The sequence below is a fragment of the Eriocheir sinensis genome, chromosome 30, assembly GCF_024679095.1.
Source record: "Eriocheir sinensis breed Jianghai 21 chromosome 30, ASM2467909v1, whole genome shotgun sequence".
Taxonomy (NCBI): domain Eukaryota; kingdom Metazoa; phylum Arthropoda; class Malacostraca; order Decapoda; family Varunidae; genus Eriocheir; species Eriocheir sinensis.
In genome coordinates, this window is record NC_066538.1 from 1,804,372 (window position 1) to 1,823,212 (window position 18,841).

The 18,841-nt window shown below is 40.3% G+C and overlaps 1 protein-coding gene across 3 annotated transcripts; it reads left to right on the plus strand.

Annotated features, from left to right (window-relative positions):
- The first annotated feature begins 2,975 nt into the window (after positions 1-2,975).
- On the plus strand, positions 2,976-18,538 carry LOC127005424 (dihydroxyacetone phosphate acyltransferase-like). 3 transcript variants are annotated; one of them, XM_050874262.1, is made up of 15 exons: positions 2,976-3,025; positions 6,062-6,315; positions 7,556-7,729; positions 8,195-8,324; positions 8,455-8,558; positions 8,765-8,864; positions 9,234-9,385; positions 9,811-9,969; positions 10,371-10,575; positions 11,142-11,270; positions 12,279-12,428; positions 13,034-13,113; positions 13,683-13,841; positions 14,678-14,844; positions 15,245-18,538. In XM_050874262.1, the coding sequence occupies exons 1-15, from the start codon at positions 3,010-3,012 to the stop codon at positions 15,345-15,347; spliced, it is 2,082 nt and encodes a 693-aa protein (XP_050730219.1). In that variant the 5' UTR covers positions 2,976-3,009; the 3' UTR covers positions 15,348-18,538. The 3 variants fall into 3 exon arrangements, with proteins under 3 accessions (XP_050730219.1, XP_050730220.1, XP_050730221.1); XM_050874263.1 differs by lacking the exon at positions 2,976-3,025 and adding an exon at positions 3,705-3,862; XM_050874264.1 differs by lacking the exon at positions 2,976-3,025 and adding an exon at positions 5,276-5,296.
- The last annotated feature ends 303 nt before the right edge of the window (positions 18,539-18,841 follow it).

An 18,841-nucleotide genomic window follows, 5' to 3' on the forward strand; every position in this document is an offset into this window, starting at 1 on the left:
TTCAGGCATATACAAGGTCATTTCACCCTTATTTTGGTTTATAAAGGTCACGGAAGAGGTCAAACTGAACGCACTTATATGTCCCTCTTGAAGTCGGCTCATTTCTCAGCTCTCAGTAAATAACCTCACACTTAGGACAGCTTGAGAAACGTCAGTAATCATGGAGTATCGTCTTCAGGCTTCAAATATGCGTATGAATAGACCCTTTATGGAGAAACACTCCTTGTATGACCTTTTAAGGGGTATATAAATGGCCCAGCTTGCAACATCCTCTCCTGCGTTGGTATTAAGAATATTGATTGGAGCCTCCATCGTAATTATTCCTGATATAATAATTGATTTTCCATTGTATTAATCTGGCCTAATTTGTACCATTTTCACGTAATAGGTAGTTAAGAATATTGATAGAAGCATCCATTATAATGATTCCTGATATAATAATCGTGTATTTTGACCTCGTTTGCATTGTTTTCACGTTTCCATTATAATGATTCCTGATATAATAATCGACTTTCCACTGTATTTTGACCTAGTTTGCAATGTTTTCATGTTATAAGTAGTTAGGAATATTGATAGAAGCATCCATTATAATTATTCCTGATATAATAATCGACTTTCCACTGTATTTTGACCTCGTTTGCAGCATTTTCACGTTATAAGTAGTTAAGAATATTGATAGAAGCCTCCATCGTAATTATTCCTGATATAATAATCGACTTTCCATTGTATTTTGACCTCGTTTGCAATGTTTTCACGTTATAAGTAGTTAAGAATATTGATAGAAGCCTTCATTTTAATTATTCCTGATATAATAATTGATTTTCCATTGTATTTTGACCTCGTTTGCAACATTTTCACGTTATAAGTAGTTAGGAATATTGATAGAAGCATCCATTATAATTATTCCTGATATAATAATTGATTTTCCATTGTATTTTGACCTCGTTTGCAACATTTTCACGTTATAAGTAGTTAAGAATAGTGATAGAAGCCTTCATTTTAATTATTCCTGATATAATAATTGATTTTCCATTGTATTTTGACCTCGTTTGCAACATTTTCACGTTATAAGTAGTTAAGAATATTGATAGAAGCATCCATTATAATTATTCCTGATATAATAATCGACTTTCCACTGTATTTTGACCTTGTTTGCAACATTTTCACGTTATAAGTAGTTAAGAATATTGATAAAAGCCTTCATTGTAATTATTCCTGATATAATAATCGACTTTCCATTGTATTTTGACCTCGTTTGCAACATTTTCACGTTATAAGTAGTTAGGAATATTGATAAAAGCCTCCATCATAATTATTCCTGATATAATAATTGATTTTCCATTGTATTTTGACCTCGTTTGCAATGTTTTCACGTTATAAGTAGTTAAGAATATTGATAGAAGCATCCATTATAATTATTCCTGATATAATAATTGATTTTCCATTGTATTTTGACCTCGTTTGCAATGTTTTCACGTTATAAGTAGTTAAGAATATTGATAAAAGCCTTCATTGTAATTATTCCTGATATAATAATCGACTTTCCACTGTATTTTGACCTCGTTTGCAATGTTTTCACGTTATAAGTAGTTAAGAATATTGATAAAAGCCTCCATCATAATTATTCCTGATATAATAATCGACTTTCCATTGTATTTTGACCTCGTTTGCAACATTTTCACGTTATAAGTAGTTAAGAATATTGATAGAAGCATCCATTATAATTATTCCTGATATAATAATCGACTTTCCATTGTATTTTGACCTCGTTTGCAATGTTTTCACGTTATAAGTAGTTAAGAATATTGATAGAAGCATCCATTATAATTATTCCTGATATAATAATCGACTTTCCATTGTATTTTGACCTCGTTTGCAACATTTTCACGTTATAAGTAGTTAAGAATATTGATAGAAGCATCCATTATAATGATTCCTGATATAATAATCGTGTATTTTGACCTCGTTTGCAACATTTTCACGTAATAGGTAGTTAAGAATATTGATAGAAGCATCCATTATAATGATTCCTGATATAATGATCGTGTATTTTGACCTCGTTTGCAATGTTTTCACGTTATAAGTAATTAGGAATATTGATAGAAGCATCCATTATAATTATTCCTGATATAATAATTGATTTTCCATTGTATTTTGACCTCGTTTGCAACATTTTCACGTTATAAGTAGTTAAGAATATTGATAGAAGCCTTCATTGTAATTATTCCTGATATAATAATCGACTTTCCACTGTATTTTGACCTCGTTTGCAATGTTTTCACGTTTCCATTATAATGATTCCTGATATAATAATTGATTTTCCATTGTATTTTGACCTCGTTTGCAATGTTTTCACGTTATTAGTAGTTAAGAATATTGATAAAATCCTCCATCATAATTATTCCTGATATAATAATTGATTTTCCATTGTATTTTGACCTAGTTTGCAATGTTTTCATGTTATAAGTAATTAGGAATATTGATAAAAGCCTTCATTTTAATTATTCCTGATATAATAATTGATTTTCCGATAGATAGAGATAAATAGACACAGATATAGATGGAGATAGATAGATAGAAATAGACACAGATATAGATATAGATAGATAGATAGAAAAAGAGACACATATATAGATAGATAGAGAGAAAAAGAGACATAGGCCTATATAAATAGAGATAGATAAAGAGAAATAGACACGTGCAAATAGATACAGACAGGCAGATAGACAAATAGACAGACAGACAGACAGGCAAATAGACAAAAAAGAGATAGACAGGAACAGAGAGAGAGAGAGAGAGAGAGAGAGAGAGAGAGAGAGAGAGACGGACAGACAGACAGAAACAGAGAAACAGTTTAATAGATAGACAGAAATACCAATAGACAAACAGGTAGATAGGGAGATAAAACTTCACATGGGGGAGAAAGTAGAGATAAAGGGTAGAGAGATAAAGAGAGATAAGGAAATGACATTGATTTCCGCCGGAGCTGATATATTCTTTGGGGCCGAGATGGTGGTAGAGGACGGTAAGGTATATAGTCCAGCAATGGCGTTTTTCTCTGTTTATTTAGCTATGTTTAACTATTTATCTATTTTTGTGAGTGAATATGCAATGGTGGAAGATTAGGAAGTCGTGTATTTTAAAATCTGGCATTCTTATTTTTTTTAATGTATCGTAACTTATATTTTTTGCATTTATTTCGTTATGTAGTTGATTTTTCTTACTGATTTATACCTTTTTAGTCGGCTATTTATCCATTTATTCTCCTAAAATCCAATTTCCTGTATTGGGGCCGAAATGTTATACTTCATTTTCTCATTTATTTCGTTATACAATTGTTCTAAATTTTGTCTGAGTGTTAAATTACTAATAGTTTTCCTCATTAACATCTTTTACTTGTCTATTTATCCATTTATTCCCCTAAAACCCAAAATCCCGATGGAGCCGAGATGTACTTATCCATTTTCTCATTTATATAATTGCTTTAAATTTCATCTGAGTCCCATAATGGCGATATCCTTTCTAATTTAAATATTTTTACTCTCTTATTCATTCATTTATTCCCCTAAAACCCAAAATCCTGATGGAGCCGAGATGTAATAATCCATTTTCTCATTGCTTTAAATTTTACTTGAGTCCACTAATGGCGATATTCTTGCTAATCTTTACATACTGACTCCCTTTTACTCGCCTTTTTATTCATTTATTCCCTCAAAAGACAAGTTCCATACATGTTAACCAGAGCTGTCAGGGCCGAGTTCTCTCACAACACCAGCAGACGACACCCATACGCGTCTCGTACACCATATATACACGTTATTTACACCCTCATTGACCTCCTGTGACCTCCTGTGACCTGAAAGTACGTGTAGTGTGACCTGGTGCCTCTGTTTCCTCGTGTGGTTATTTAAAAAGCGGTGAATTTGAAGCTAAAATCACCATTGCCGGTTTTTTCGTGTATTTTTTTTTGTTTCTTATATTTACAGGTTATTTAGACCCCTATTGACCTCTTGTGACCTCCCTGTGACCTGGAAGTATGTGTGTAGTGTGACCTTGAAGTTAAAATGACCAAGACCGTTTTTTTGTGTGTTTTTGTTACTTTTATTTACGTTGTTTTGACCCCTATTGACCTCTTGTGACCTCCCTGTGACCTGTGACCTGCAAGTATGTGTGTAGTGTGACCTTGAAGTTAAAATGACCACGACCGTATTTTTGTGTGTGTTTTTGTTACTTTTATTTACGTTGTTTTGACCCCTATTGACCTCTTGTGACCTGTAAGTGTGTGTAGTGTGACCTGCCTGTTTCCTCATGTGTGTAGTGTGACCTTGAAGTTAAAATGCCCAAGACCATTTTTTTGTGTGTATTTCTTTTGTTTCTTGAATTTACACGTTATTTTGACCCTCATTGACCTCCTGTGACCTGTAAGTGTGTGTAGTGTGACCTGGTGCCTCTCCTCATGTGGTTATTTAAAAAGCGGTGAATTTGAAGCTAAAATCATCAATGCCGTTTTGTTTTTTTTGTGTGTATTTCTTTTGTTTCTTTAATTTACACGTTATTTAGACCCTCATTGACCTCCTGTGACCTGTAAGTGTGTGTAGTGTGACCTGGTGCCTCTGTTTCCTCGTGGTCATTTAAAAAGCGTTGAATTTGAAACTAGAATCAGTAAGGCCGGTTTTTCTGTCTTTTCTTTACCCTTTGTCTGTCTGTCTTTCTCTCTTTATCATTTTCCATCATGGTTTTCTTTCGTTTCTTCTTCCTTTTTATCCCACATTTCCTTTTCCCTTATTTCTATCCATGTTAATTCTTTCTTTCTCTCTCTCCCTTTTTTTCTCTTCTCTCTTTCACGTTACATAACACTAATACAAATACTAATTTTAATACAATATACTAATACAAATACTAATATACTAATACTAATACAAATACAAATACTAATAACCTAATACTAAAATACTAATACTAATATACTAATACTAATAGTAATATACGATACAAATACTAATCTACTAATATACAAATACTAAAATACTAATATACTAATACAAATACTAATAATAAGACTACATTTCCTTTTCCCTTATTTCTATCCATAATTCTTTCTCTCTCTCCCTTTTTCCTCTTCTCTACCTCATTACCTAATACTAATAGAAAAAAGCTAAGTACTCTAATTGTTCTGTTTGCCCCGAGAGTACTTGCATAAGAGCATGATGATGAAGGGTTTGATAAGCACTGTCTGTCTTGTCCTTATGGAGACAGATAATGAATTGCCAAGTTTAGTCTTCACTCGTGTCGCCAAGTAGGTGCCAGTAGATGTGTTTGGGTTAGAGTTAGAGGTTAGAGTTAGAATAGAGTAGTTAATGGTAGTTGTAGTGGTAGTAGTAGTAGTAGTGGTGGTAGTAGTAGTAGTAGTAGTAGAGGTAGTAGCTGTAATATTAGTAATAGAAGTAGTGTCATAGTAATAGTGGAAGTAATAATAATAATAATAATAATAATAATAATAATAATAATAATAATAATAATAATAATAATGGGGCAAGCTGAATAAGTGTAATTACATCTTGCCTTTCTCATTTTTAAGATAGTTTACCTCTTAATATTTTTTCTCTTCTTTTTTTTTGTCATCATCATCATCATCATCATCATCTTCAGTCATTATATACTAGTCCTCTGCAGTACAAAGGCCTTTCCCAATGTCCTCCTATTACTGTGATTCAAACTTGTACATGAGTTAATTAATCTCACAGGCAATATATTTTTCTTTTTCTTATTTTCTATCTTTTTCCTACATTTTTTTTTTTTCAAGTATTAAAAAACTAAATATATTCTCCTTTTTCCTTTTTTTCTGGTTTTCATTTTACTTTATTTCCTTTATTATTCTTTTACAAGCAATCAAAAACTAACCTAATTTTTTTTTTCTGTGTTTTTTATTTCATTATGTTATTTGCGTTTATTTTTATCTCAAGCTCATGTTTTTTTCTTTTCTATTTTATTTTTATTTTATTTTACTTTACTTTATTTTTTACAGGCAATTAAAAACTAACCTAATGACCCCTTCCCTCAGAGGTCACCAGGTGTGCGAGGGTCATTAGCAGCATGGAGAGCCAGGCGACCCTTCCCCCCCCCTGCCCACGTAAGGTCAGGGTCGCCGAGGGCTACTCTGACCTCCTGGCTGAGCGGCGGGAGACCAGTGACTTGCGCTGGGCCATCAGGGAGTGGAGGTCAAGGGGGAACTACCGCTATGGCCAACAAATGACCCGCAAGGAGATTTTTGACCATGTTGTCGGGTCAGATCGGGTCAAACATACTATTGCCAAGGCGAGTGGGCGGGCTATACCTGGAGTTAATTAGTATTTGTTTGTTTGTTTGTTGTTTCATTTGCTTGTTAACCCATCTGCTACAATTGGCGCGGATTTGGCCTTCACTGGTAGCCTGGTAACATATACTCCCAGGTCTTTCTCTGCCTCTGTGGTGGATGGTGGAGTGTTTCCCATGTGGTATTGGTGTGCTGGATATCCCTTCACTGGTAGCCTGGTAACATATACTCCCAGGTCTTTCTCTGCCTCTGTGGTGGATAGTGGAGTGCTTCCCATGTGGTATTGGTGTGCTGGATATCCCTTCACTGGTAGCCTGGTAACATATACTCCCAGGTCTTTCTCTGCCTCTGTGGTGGATAGTGGAGTGTTTCCCATGTGGTATTGGTGTGCTGGATATCTCTTCCCAGGTGCAGGACTTTACATTTTTCTTCATTGAATTGTAGCAGCCACTTTTTGTCCCATTCCTGTAGCTCGGTGATGTCTCTTTAGAAAATCTGCAGTCAAGGGGTTAAAAAGTTTCATCTGGGTAAAACTCTATATTCATTCTTTTAGTACTGGTATCACTTCTGTATAAATATTCTTTTTGTCATCCTGAACTCTTTCATCTCAACTCCTTGACTGTGGATATCCAACAAGATGACATCACCAAGCTACAGGGATGGAACAAAAAGTGGCTGCTACAATTCAATGAAGCAAAATGTAGTCCTGCACCTTGGGAGGGGATATCCAGCACACCAATACCACATGGGAAACACTCCACTATCCACCACAGAGGCAGAGAAAGACCTGGGAGTGTATGTTACCAGGCTACCAGTGAAGGGATATCCAGCACACCAATACCACATGGGAAACACTCCACTATCCACCACAGAGGCAGAGAAAGACCTGGGAGTGTATGTTACCAGGCTACCAGTGAAGGCCAAATTCGTGCCAATCACAGCGGATGGGTTAATTTGCACACACACTTCTTTTAAACTTTGGACACACACACACACACACACACACACAAAAAAAAAAAAAAAAAAAAAAAAAAAGCAATGGAAACCTTATCACTGACCTGACCTGACCTAACCTAATGACCTCCTCCATGTCTTCTCATCCTCCAAAAACCTTTCTTTCTACATCATTAAAAAACACACACTTTATTTTAACTTACAGTGCAACAGCAATTAAAAAACAAAAAAAATGCATGCCCCACCTCACACCTGACCTAACCTAACCTGACCTGACCTCACATGCAGCTGGCCGAGGAGGGAGGTGACCCCAAGGCGCTGGAGGGCGAGGTGGCGGACATCCTTGAGCAGATGGGTCACACGCAAGAGCTCGGGGTCATCCGCCAGTTCGCTTTCGTGCTGCCAAAGATCATGAAGAAGATTTACCGGAAGATTCTGATCAATGAGGACGGAATAGAGAAGGTAAAGAAAGGTAGAGAGAAGGTAGAGTTAGAGAGAGGTAGAGTTAAAGAAAGTAGGATTAGAGAAAGGTAGAGAGAAAGTAGAGTTAGAGAAAGGTACAGAGAAGGTAGGGTTAGAGAAAGGTAGAGAGAAGGTAGAGTTAGAGAAAGATAGAGAGAAGGCAGAGGTAGAGAAAGGTGGAGAGAAAGTAGAGTTGAAGAAAGACAGAGAGAAGGTTGACTTGAATAAAGATAGATAAGATAACATCAAAGAAAGGTAGAGAGAATGTAAAGTTAAGAGAAAGATAGAGAAGGTAGAGTTAGAGAAAGATAGAAAGAAAGTAAAGTTAGAGAAAGGTAGAGAAAAAGTAGAGTTAGAGAAAGGTAAAGTCAAGTTAATGGGTCTGGTATAGTCTGCCTTGAAATACACCTCAGCTTTCCTTCCTAACACCATCTAAGTCCCCCCCTCTCTCCCTCGCACCCCCAGCTCCGTAGTACCATGGTAGACACACCAGTCATCCTCCTGCCCACCCACCGCTCCTATGCTGACTTCCTCCTCATCTCGTACATCGCATACCACTACAACCTCCCCCTGCCTGTCATCGCGGCCGGCATGGGTGAGTGGACGCAGTTTCTGGCTTAGGGTATTGGTATTTCCTCTTGATTACTATTTTGTGTGTGTTTTTCTATGGGTTTTTTTTCCGCGCGCACTCTTTTAATTCTTGGTTCTTTGCCGCACCCCCCCAGACTTCATGAACATGGCGGTCATCGGGGACAAATTGAGAGGATCCGGCGCCTTCTACATCCGCCGATCCTTCATGGACAACCCTCTCTACTGGGCTGTCTTCCAGGTGGGTGTGTTTTTGTATATATGTAAAAACCTTCATCGTCTAAATACACTTTAATAATTTTCCTTATTTTGTGTAGGCTATACGTGAAAGCCTTGAATCCCTTTGTATACCTTAAATAATACATAAATAACTGGTAACTATTTATACATCTCACTCAGTCAATCATCTCCCTTCATGTACCTTAATATCCTTTTGTGTCTCGCCAGGAATATGTCCAGACCATCGTGAAGTCCACAGGCTCCCCACTCGAGTTCTTCCTGGAGGGCACAAGAAGCAGAAGTGGCAAGTCGCTGCCCCCTAAGATTGGTAAGTGCCCCCCCACCTCTGATTCCATTGCTGATGTTGATGATGATGATTTTGATTCTATGTTTTCCGAGTTGCATAAAATATTCGGTGAGGCATGTAAGGTTTAATGTGACTGAGGTGAGCGCTGAGGCCATGCACAGCTATAGAGGATGTCCCCAGTTTTGCATTACTTTATAGGGTTTGTGTAATTCACCTTACTCTAAAATCGCATCTTTCCTTCAAGCTTATCAGAAAATATATTGCGTTCACATACAGTAATTCTTCTTTAGGTTAGGTTAGGTTATTAACATTAAGCATACAACACACACCTCTCATTCTCTTACTATCCTATACAACATATCTTATTTCCAAGCCACATCCTTCCCTCAGGCCTGCTGGGGTGTGTCTCGGAGATCTGGCTGCGGGGACAGCTGCCAGATCTTGCCATTGTGCCCATCAGCATCTCCTACGACCGCACGCTGGAGGAGAAACTCTACGCCTACGAGCTTCTTGGTGTTCCGAAGCCGCCTGAATCAACCTCTGTAAGTTATACGTCTCTCCTTAACCCTTTGGATGTATTGATGTCCGAGTTGTATTTTTAAGGGGGGTGGCTATGGTAAATTGGTCTGTGGTTCTTCTTTTTCATATACTGCCTTTGTATATCATTAACACACACATACACGTACACTCCCATCCTTTTCCTTTAAGTATTGTAGAGTATGTATTTTTAAAGGGGGTGGCTATGGTAAATTAGTCTGTAGTTCTCCTTGTTCATACACTGCCTTTGTATATCATTAACACACACACACACAAACACTCCCATCCCTTTGAGTATTCTAGAGTAATACTGCATATTTTTCCAACACTGTAAGGGAAAATAAGGAACATAAATAAAAAGAAAGAAAGGAAGAAGAATGATTATAAAAAGATAAGCCATGTTGAAGATACCCTTATGTTTCTCTGGCAGGGTCTGTTGAAAGCCACCAGCATCTTGAAGGAGAGTTTTGGGGACATCTTCATCCACGTGGGGGAGCCGGTGTCCCTCAGAGGCTACCTTGGGCCACGCGTCGATCGGTACCTGAGCGCTTCCGTACCACAGCACCTCTCCACGGTGACCAAGACGGAGGTGAGGCCGCGGGAGGGCTCGGAAAGGGTGCTTGTGTGTGTGTGGTTATATTGTGTGGGTGTGTTTATCTCCTTCCTTCCTTCCTTCTTTTTATCTGTCTTTGTCTGTCTCCCTTGCCTTCCCTTCCTCTCTCCTTTTGTAGCTGTGAATATATCTCTTTCCTTCCTTCTTTTCTTTCCTTGTTTTTCTTCTTTTTTGTCTACCTGTGTCTGTCTATCTCACTCTCACATCCTCTTTCAGCTGTCTGTATATTTTCTTTATCTAAACTCACTTTCTTCCTTATCCCTTTCTTAGTTCTCTCTATCTGTGTCTCTCCCACCCTCACTCTACTTAAGGGGGTCACTCAACCATCCATTATCCATGTCTTTCTCTATCCCTCCCTCACCCTCCTCTCCCACCAGCTCTGTGCGTGCGAGTCCCTGGGTTATCATGTGCTCCGCCGCATCCAGCAGGGCGCGGTGACCAGCGTGTGGAGCGTGGTGTGTGTCCAGCTGGCTCGGTCGCTCCATGCTGGCCGCTGGTCCCTCCCACTGCCTGCCCTGGTGGAGGAGGTCGCCTGGCTCATTGGGATACTTAGGAGAACAGGCGCTGCGGTGGCCCTCGAAGGTAGACTTGCTTATTTTCTGTTTTTTTTTCACTGTTTATCCTCCTCCTCCTCCTCCTCTCATTTCTTTATCCTCCTCTTCCTTCTCTCTCTCTTGCTCCTCCTTGTCTTCCTTTTCTCCTCCTCCTCCTCCTCCTCCTGCTCTTTATCTTTCCTCTCTTTCTTTTTTCACTGTTTATCCTCCTCCTCCTCCTCCTCTCATTTCTTCCTTTATCCCCCTCTTCCTTCTCTCTCTCTTACTCCTCCTTGTCTTCCTTTTCTCCTCCTCCTTCTTTCACATCCTTCTTCCTTCATCTCTCTTCCTCTTCCTCCTCCTCCTCCTTTCATGTCTTCCTTTATCCCCCTCTTCCTCCTCTTTCTCTTGCTCATCCTTGTCTTCCTTTTCTCCTCCTCCTCCTCCTCCTCCTCCTCTCACATCCTTCTTCCTTCATCTCTCTTCCTCCTCCTCCTCTCTCTCTCTCTCACCTCTTATTAATTTTTTTTTCATCATTTTTTTATATGTAAGGAAGTTCACAGCAAAAAATAAAGGAATCAATATTTACACACGACTTTCCTCCTCCTCCTTCAGGCAGCGTGGAGGAGGCGGTGACGAGGAGTCTGGAGGTACACAAGCAGGTGGCGAGCCTTGGCGAGGATGGGACGGTGCACATCAGGCAGATCCACCAGCCAGGGTCACACCCGCCCAACACAAAGAAAAGTACGCTCGCTCGTTTGTCACGTTGTTTTCTTGTCGTTTCGTTGAGGGGATAGAGACGCTTGCTTGCTTTTCTTTCTTTCTTTTATTTTTGTGTGTGTTGGTATCATTGGTTAGGCCGAGGATGTATCTGTTTGGTTGTTTTTTTATATACAAGTCACGTTCGCTCGCTCATTTCCTTGATTTCTTGTGTGATAGGTTAGGTTGAGGAAGTAGAGTATGCTTGTTTGCTTCCTTGTTTCCTTGTTTTTTTCTTGCTTCATTGGCAGGGATGAGGAATTACTTGTTTAGCAGAAGTACTCTCGCTCATTTCCTTGATTTCTTGTGTGATAGGTTAGGTTGAGGGGGTAGAGTATGCTTGTTTGCTTCCTTGTTTTCTTCTTGCTTCATTGGCAGGGATGAGGAATTACTTGTTTAGCAGAAGTACTCTCGCTCGTTTCCTTGATTTCTGATGTGATAGGTTAGGTTGAGGAGGTAGAGTAAGCTTGTTTGCTACCTTGTTTCCTTGGCAGGCCTGAGGAATTAGTTGTTTAGTGGTTTGTTTATCCAAGAAGAAAAGGTTGAGCGAGAGAGAGAAACAGGGAAGGGAACGCAGACAAAAGTAATGAATATAGCAAATGGACAGGGAAAAAAAATAGAGGAGAAAACTAAGAGGAAAGAGGTGAACTACATGGTGTGTTTGTGTGTGTGTGTGTGTTTGTGTGTGTGTGTGTGTGTGTGTGTTTGTGTGTGTGTGTGTTTAAGGAAGGCGAGAGTTATGTCATTCACCCGCCCAACACACAGAAAAGTATACTCGTTTGTTTGTCACCTTGTGTGTTATTTTTTTTTTTTTCATTTCATTGTCTTAAAAAAAGATGAGAGGTAAAGAAAGAGAATGAAAAGAGATGTTCGTTCTCTTTCTACATCTCTTCTTTCTCTTTCTTCATCCTTTTCATTCTCTTTTTTTTTTTTTTCCCTCATAATAATCCACCTCACCCATCCTCATCCTCCTCTTCCTTCCCCTTCCGCCAGAGATGGACTTGTCATCCGCCACCGTGGAGAGCGCCGTCACCCACCTGGTCCTTCAGCACTACATCAACCAGGCCATCCACCTCCTCATCCGCCCGGCCCTGGTGGCGCTGGCCCTGCGCTCCTTCCACCACGGAGGCAAATCCACTCCTGGTCAGTGCTGCGTCCCTCTGTGGGGTAGCGTAATGTTTTTTTTTTTTTGTTTGTTTGTTTGTTTGTTTTTATGAAGTATTAATGTACCCTTCTTCTTTCTTTTCCTTCTTGTTCTATTTCTATCTTCTTTTTCTCTTCTTTTGTCTTCCTCCTCCTCTTTCTGTTTTGTCCTCTTTTTCTCCTTTACTTCTTCTACTTGTGCTCTTTTTCCTCCTCCTCTTTTTTTTTCCTCTTATTACTGTTGTTTCTTCTCTTCTTTCCTTCTCACTGCCTTTCTCCTCCTCTTTCTCTTTCCCCTTCTTTCTCCTCCTCCTGTTCTTCATCTTCCCTTTCTCTCCCACCTCCTTTTATGGTCCTTTTCCTCTTACTTTCTTCTTCTCCTCTTCCTCATTTTATCCTCCTCCTCCTCCTCCTCCTCACTTCTTCCTTTATATCCCTCCTCCTCCTCCTCCTCCTAAGTAACACTAATCTCTCTTCCTCATTTTATCCTTCTCCTCCTCCTCCTCTCTTTATCCTCATCCGCCCACTTCTTTTATCCTCCTCCTCCTCCTCCTCCTATGTGATTAATCCAGGCTGACCTTAACATGACCTTCTTCCGTCCACAGAGAACTTGAAGCAGAGGTTTTCGTTCCTCCGCTCCCTCTTCGGTTTCGACTTCATGTTTGAGAAGGACATGGAAGGGAGGGTGAGTTACCTAATCCTCGTAAACTCTGGATAAGAATGAAATAGATAGTTCAATAGATATCGACACCAAATGTGAGTGAATAGATAAATACGAAGGGATAAGTAACTAGACGTAGATGCAAAATTAAGAGTGGATAGATGGATAGGTGCAGGGATAGACATTGATTTGTGTGATGGTTGAACTTGTTGATGGTGGTGGTTCGTTAAGAGGAGATATTGGGTCGAGGATGTTAAGTGGATTTTCTCTCTGCTAGCTTTCCTTAGTAGTAGTAGTAGTAGTCATGGTAGTACTTGAGGCAGAAATAATAGAAGAAATGGTACTAATATCTAATAGTGATAATTTTTTTCCCTCATTACTGCCATTATTTTTCCTCTTCTTTCCTTCTCTCTGTCTTCCTCCTCCTCCTCCTCCTCTTCCTCTTTCACCTTCCTTCCCTTCCTCTTTCTTCTAAATGAAAAAAAAAAAAAAAAAAAAAAAAAAAATTCCCTTGACCTGCGTTCTTTCCTGTCAAACAACAACGACAGCAACAATGTACATCCTCACCCCCCCCTTCTTCCCCCCCCTCTCAGGACTTCATGGAAGGCCTGTCCGTGCTGACCTGGTGCGGGGAGGTCAGCGTAGTTCAAGACCAGGTGCTGATGGTGCGCTCCGGAAGTCGCCTCCTCACCGCCCTGCTGCACCTCCTTGCCCCCTTCACCCTCGCCTACACCTGCACGGCCCTCACGCTGGTGGGTGACGCACACACACGCACGCACGCACTCACTCGGGTGTTTGTGCGGAAGATGACTGTGTATTTTTTAAGTGTTTGTTAGCTTTTTTTTTAAGTTTTGTCCTCCCTTTTTTTGCCTTCTCCATTTTTCCTCCTTCTCCTCTTCTTATTTTTCCTCCTCCTTCTCTTTTCCTCTTCTTATTTTTCCTCATTCTTCTTTTGTTTTTGTTCCTTGTTTTGTTTTCCCTTTCATGCCTTCTCTATTTTTCCTCCTCCTTCTCTTCTCCTCATCCTTCTTTTGTTTTTGTTCCTTGTTTTGTCTTCCCTTTCTTCCCTTCTCCATTTTTCCTCCTCCTCCTCTTCTCATTTTTCCTCCTCCTTCTCTTGTTTTTCTTCCTTGTTTTGTCTTCCCTTTCTCACCTTCTCCATTTTTCCTCCTCCTCTTCTCATTTTCCTCCTTCTCTTCTCCTCATCCTTCTTTTCCTTGTGCTCTTTCTTCTTCTTGTTATCTTGAGTCTTTTGCCTTCTCCTTTAATCCTTCTCTAACTTACTTTTTCGTTTATTCCCTTTTTTCTCCTTCATCTGCTCTTTATTTTTCTCTTCTCACCTCCTCCTTTCATTCACGTTTTCCTTCATCTCTCTCTTTCGCCTCCACACTGAGTCTCTGTCCTCGGTCTATTTATCTTGTCTCTTTTGCCTTCTCATTTTATCCTCCTCTTACTTACTTTTTTCCTTTATTCCCTTTTTCCTCCTTCTGCTCTACATTTTCCTTTTCTCACCTCCTCCTTTCATTCACGTTTTCCTTCATCTCCCTCTTTTCGCCTCCACACTGAGTCTCTGTCCTTGGCTCGGCAGGACTCCAAAGTATGGCCGGACAACAATGGCCAGCTGCTGACGGCCATCCAGGACCAGGTCGAGAGGTCCATCGGCACCTCGAACCTCTACTCGGCCCTCTCCCTGGACTCCATACGCCATGCTGTCCGCGCCCTCACCAAGATGGGCGCCGTCACCAGAACCAATGGGTAAGAATTAGGCCCCATTTAAACTCTTCGAAACCTTAGTCCATCTACAACCGAAGGCTCTTGCAGAAGTTGTCGGGGGTTCCATACCCATAAAACATATTAGGACCTTGAATTTTAGAAGCAGAAAACCACTCAGTCTGCCCTTGAATCAGTCCTGAGTGCCCTATTTTCTTTCTCCTTCTAATATAGCAACAGCAAACCACTAAGTCTGCCCTTGAATCAGTCCTGAGTGCCCTATTTTTTTTCTCCTTCTAATATAGCAACAGCAAACCACTAAGTCTGCCCTTGAATCAGTCCTGAGTGCCCATTTTCTTTCTCCTTTTGATATAGCCACAGCAAGCCATTTTAAGTCTTCCCTTGAATCAATCCTGAGTGTTCCATTTTCTTTGTCTCCATACAGTGAGGACAAGCAGGTCAGGCTCGTCCCAGACCACCAGAAGCTGACCTCAATAGTGGACGTCCTGAGCTGCAAACACGATAGTAAGCTACAGGCCAGATTATAGCCCCCCTCAGCCCTGCCAGGTGAGTGTGGGCTAGGGACAGGCGGTGGACGGAAGCGGTGAATGTGGACATCTCCACCTACCATACGCCTGTCGCTTTTTATACATCCTTTCTACGTTATATTAGTGTCTGGTTGCTAGTATGTAAGCTGCCAACCAGGTTATAAGCCCCTATTAAAAACAAAACTTATATTGAGTCCCGTTACTACTCAGTATTGCATGGGTGTTCTGGTTTGTCCTGTCTTCAGAGGGACAAACTAAAAACTTGTTGGTCAGATCTCCACTGACGTAAAACTTGTATGGAGTCCCCAGTGCTATGCTGACTTGAGCCGTGTAATAGTGAAGGGGACGGAAGGTTCAAAACTACTTCCTCTGCTGTTCTGGAAGCATATTTATAAAATCTGGTCTTGTGTGTGACGCCCAATCTTGCCTCCGCTAGCTAATGATGTAACTGTGTCCTGGGTCACTCCCGGGATGGTGACACTTGCCATGTTGGAATCAAATGTAGCTGTGTGGTTCCTGCCTCCACCTCTAGTCAGCCAAACAAAGGTGGTGTGTCTGGCAGGTCTTGGTGTTCGTTTTGATATTTAGTTTAGATTTATAAAGATGGACTTTTTTGTGTGTGTTGCAGATGTTCAAAGTGTGATCTGTCAGCATGAAGAGACATATAGTGCAGGTGTGATGGGATGGGCATTCATTATACTAACGAAGCCGTCGCAGGTTAATGATACAAATTAATACCGTGGCTCAAGGTAACGGTTAACCCAAAGAAATAGTCATCAGATAATTAGGTGAAGTGCAGCAAGTTATAAACACGTCTGCAAGTTTCAAGGTTTTCACGACTTCCAAGAGTAAAAAAGCAACAGTTATCATAGTATTACATTTATTACAGAGGGACATTACCCATTCTCTAATCTCACTAAGTACTTTGAGCGTGTGCAGTTGCCGACGAGAATATCAATCCACCTCCCGAACTTGACTCAGTGGCTTCTTTTCTGTCATTTAAGGAATTATTATGTGAGGGGTTATTTCTGCCTATGCTTGACATACTACACTCCCTCATGTTGAACTCCATTTGCCACTTCCTCACCCAATCATTCAATCAATCAAGTTCGCCCTGCAGTACACAAGCATCCTGATCTAACGGGCTGGGGAGGATTGATACTTTTGTCGACAGCCGTCCTCAAGGCCACGTACCGGGTGTCTTGTTGACTGTTTGGCAGAGTCCTCAGAGACAGGCCAGTCTTATGCATTCAATGTATATGCTGTAAGTTAATGGACTTTGTACCTGACTATTCAAGTTGCCATAACAAACATGAGCAATTTTCAATTGCCCTTCACAAAACAAAAAAAAACAACTATGCAAGCACTAAATTATAGACATTAAAGTAACACAAAAATGTGCATAGCTCATTCAAAAGATATTCAAGGAAAGTTTTGACTCCATATATTCAAAAGGAATACCACGTTATAAAAATCAGTAAACAATCAATTATAATAATTGTGTTAAGAATCATCACAGTAATGACAGTAGTAATCTTGCATCAACCACTAATCCAGGGCTCAGTGAACTCTCATGAAAGACACTGAAAACTGAAGCAAAGGTTCAAGGTAGAAATACCAAGGAACAAACAAAACTAACAAAGGCTTTCTGGAAGACCAAAGAGAAGAATCTAATAACTTTAAGCGTCGTCACTTTCCACACAAGTGACAAAGGTTGGCACACACCGGCGCTGCTAACACACACACACACACACACACACACACCGGTGGGGAACACTGCACATTGCCCTGACACACACCTGTAGAAAAATAACTTCTGACCATTCGCCCGCCTCAGCAGGGACTAAATATCTACCATTGTGACCCCTCCTGTAATTCACCCACACACTCATACATACGCACACAGGATGTAGAAATATATACACCGGTCCAGGGACACGGGGGACAGACACACCAGGAACTCCAGAACACAGAGCAAGATGAAGGAAGGCCGCCAAGGGTTCACTTTTGCCGTATGTTTCATGAGCGGTCACTTTTTAATTCATTATTGTCAGTTTTTAGATGCAATCCCCTGAGGAATGCAGATGAAAGAATGAAGAAAGGGGGATTAAAGTACCGTGCTTCCAGTCCTTCTCTCTGCTGCATGAATGCCAGGCGACGTTACCAGATTCCCGTACGCATAACACTGTATTTCCCATTTTCTGGGCCATAAATATTGCAAAAAAGAGGATCATTAATTACCGATTTTAACAATAATTATAAATGCACATTGTTATCTTTGTGGGTGCGATAGTTTTTGGTCAGAAATCGGCAAAAACAATACGCCAAGTACGACAATCTGGTAATGTTGATGGCGGCTACAGCGAGGAAGTCACTGGCCTGGTGTCTTGCCGTGTGTTCAGGGACGTCCCTCGCTGGGTAATGTACAAATACGGCCGTATGATTACAACACAGTGGACGAGAACCATGAACACCAACACACAAGTTTTTCATTCCAGTATTTGGGAGCAACGAGCGTGGTGTAACAAGTTAAGTGGTGAACCTCTAAGTGTGAGTCACTCTAAACCAGAGGATCCATGACTTCCAGCACTCAGACAAGCGTTAAGGGGCTATTACACTGGGCAAATTTTCCGTGGATCTTCAGTCAAACCACGATTTCCGCTGGCGTGGTTCTCATATTTCCGTGGTTTTCTGACGTGTCCACGATCTTCCAAAGCTACGGTAGATTTCACCAAAGGACGACGGTATTACTCACCATCATCATCATCAGCAATAACAAGAAATAAATGAGAACCACGCCAGCGGAAATCGTGGTTTGACTGAAGATCCACGGAAAATTTGCCCAGTGTAATAGGCCCTTTACTCTTCATTATAAAATCTCTATATTAACCATGACTAATGCTAGAAACTGTTCCAAAGCTCAGTTTACTCTTGTTCATTTGTATGCTTCAATATATTATAAATGACAGCAGCAGTGAACAGGACAGCTAACCAGAAAATTCAAGCATAGATTTCTGTGAGGTAAAGAAAGATGTGCAAGCTGTCTGTCTTCAAGTCGTGGTGACGCTGAATGTTGTTAAGACACGAACGCACTATTGTAAAGTTCCAGATCTGGCCAAAGCACATGTTATTAATTTATGTATAAAATATATAAAAAGAAAAACCATGAATAAAGAACTGCACAAATGTTTCATCATAGTTTTGTTCAGGCGAAGGATTGAGTCTCGGTGTTTTGTAATTATCTTAGGTGTGGCCGTGGCTGGTTGGCGACACTGCTAACATTATGTACTTCAGGTTAACATTACACACGTCAGTTTTCAGTGTTGTAACCATATTTTGTGTCTGTGGCTGGCTGGTAACACTGGTAACATTACGTACTGCAGGTTAACATTACACACGTCAGTATTCAGTGTTGTAACCATATTTTGTGTCTGTGGCTGGCTGGCTGGTGACACTGGTAACATTACGTACTTGAGGTTAACATTACATACTTC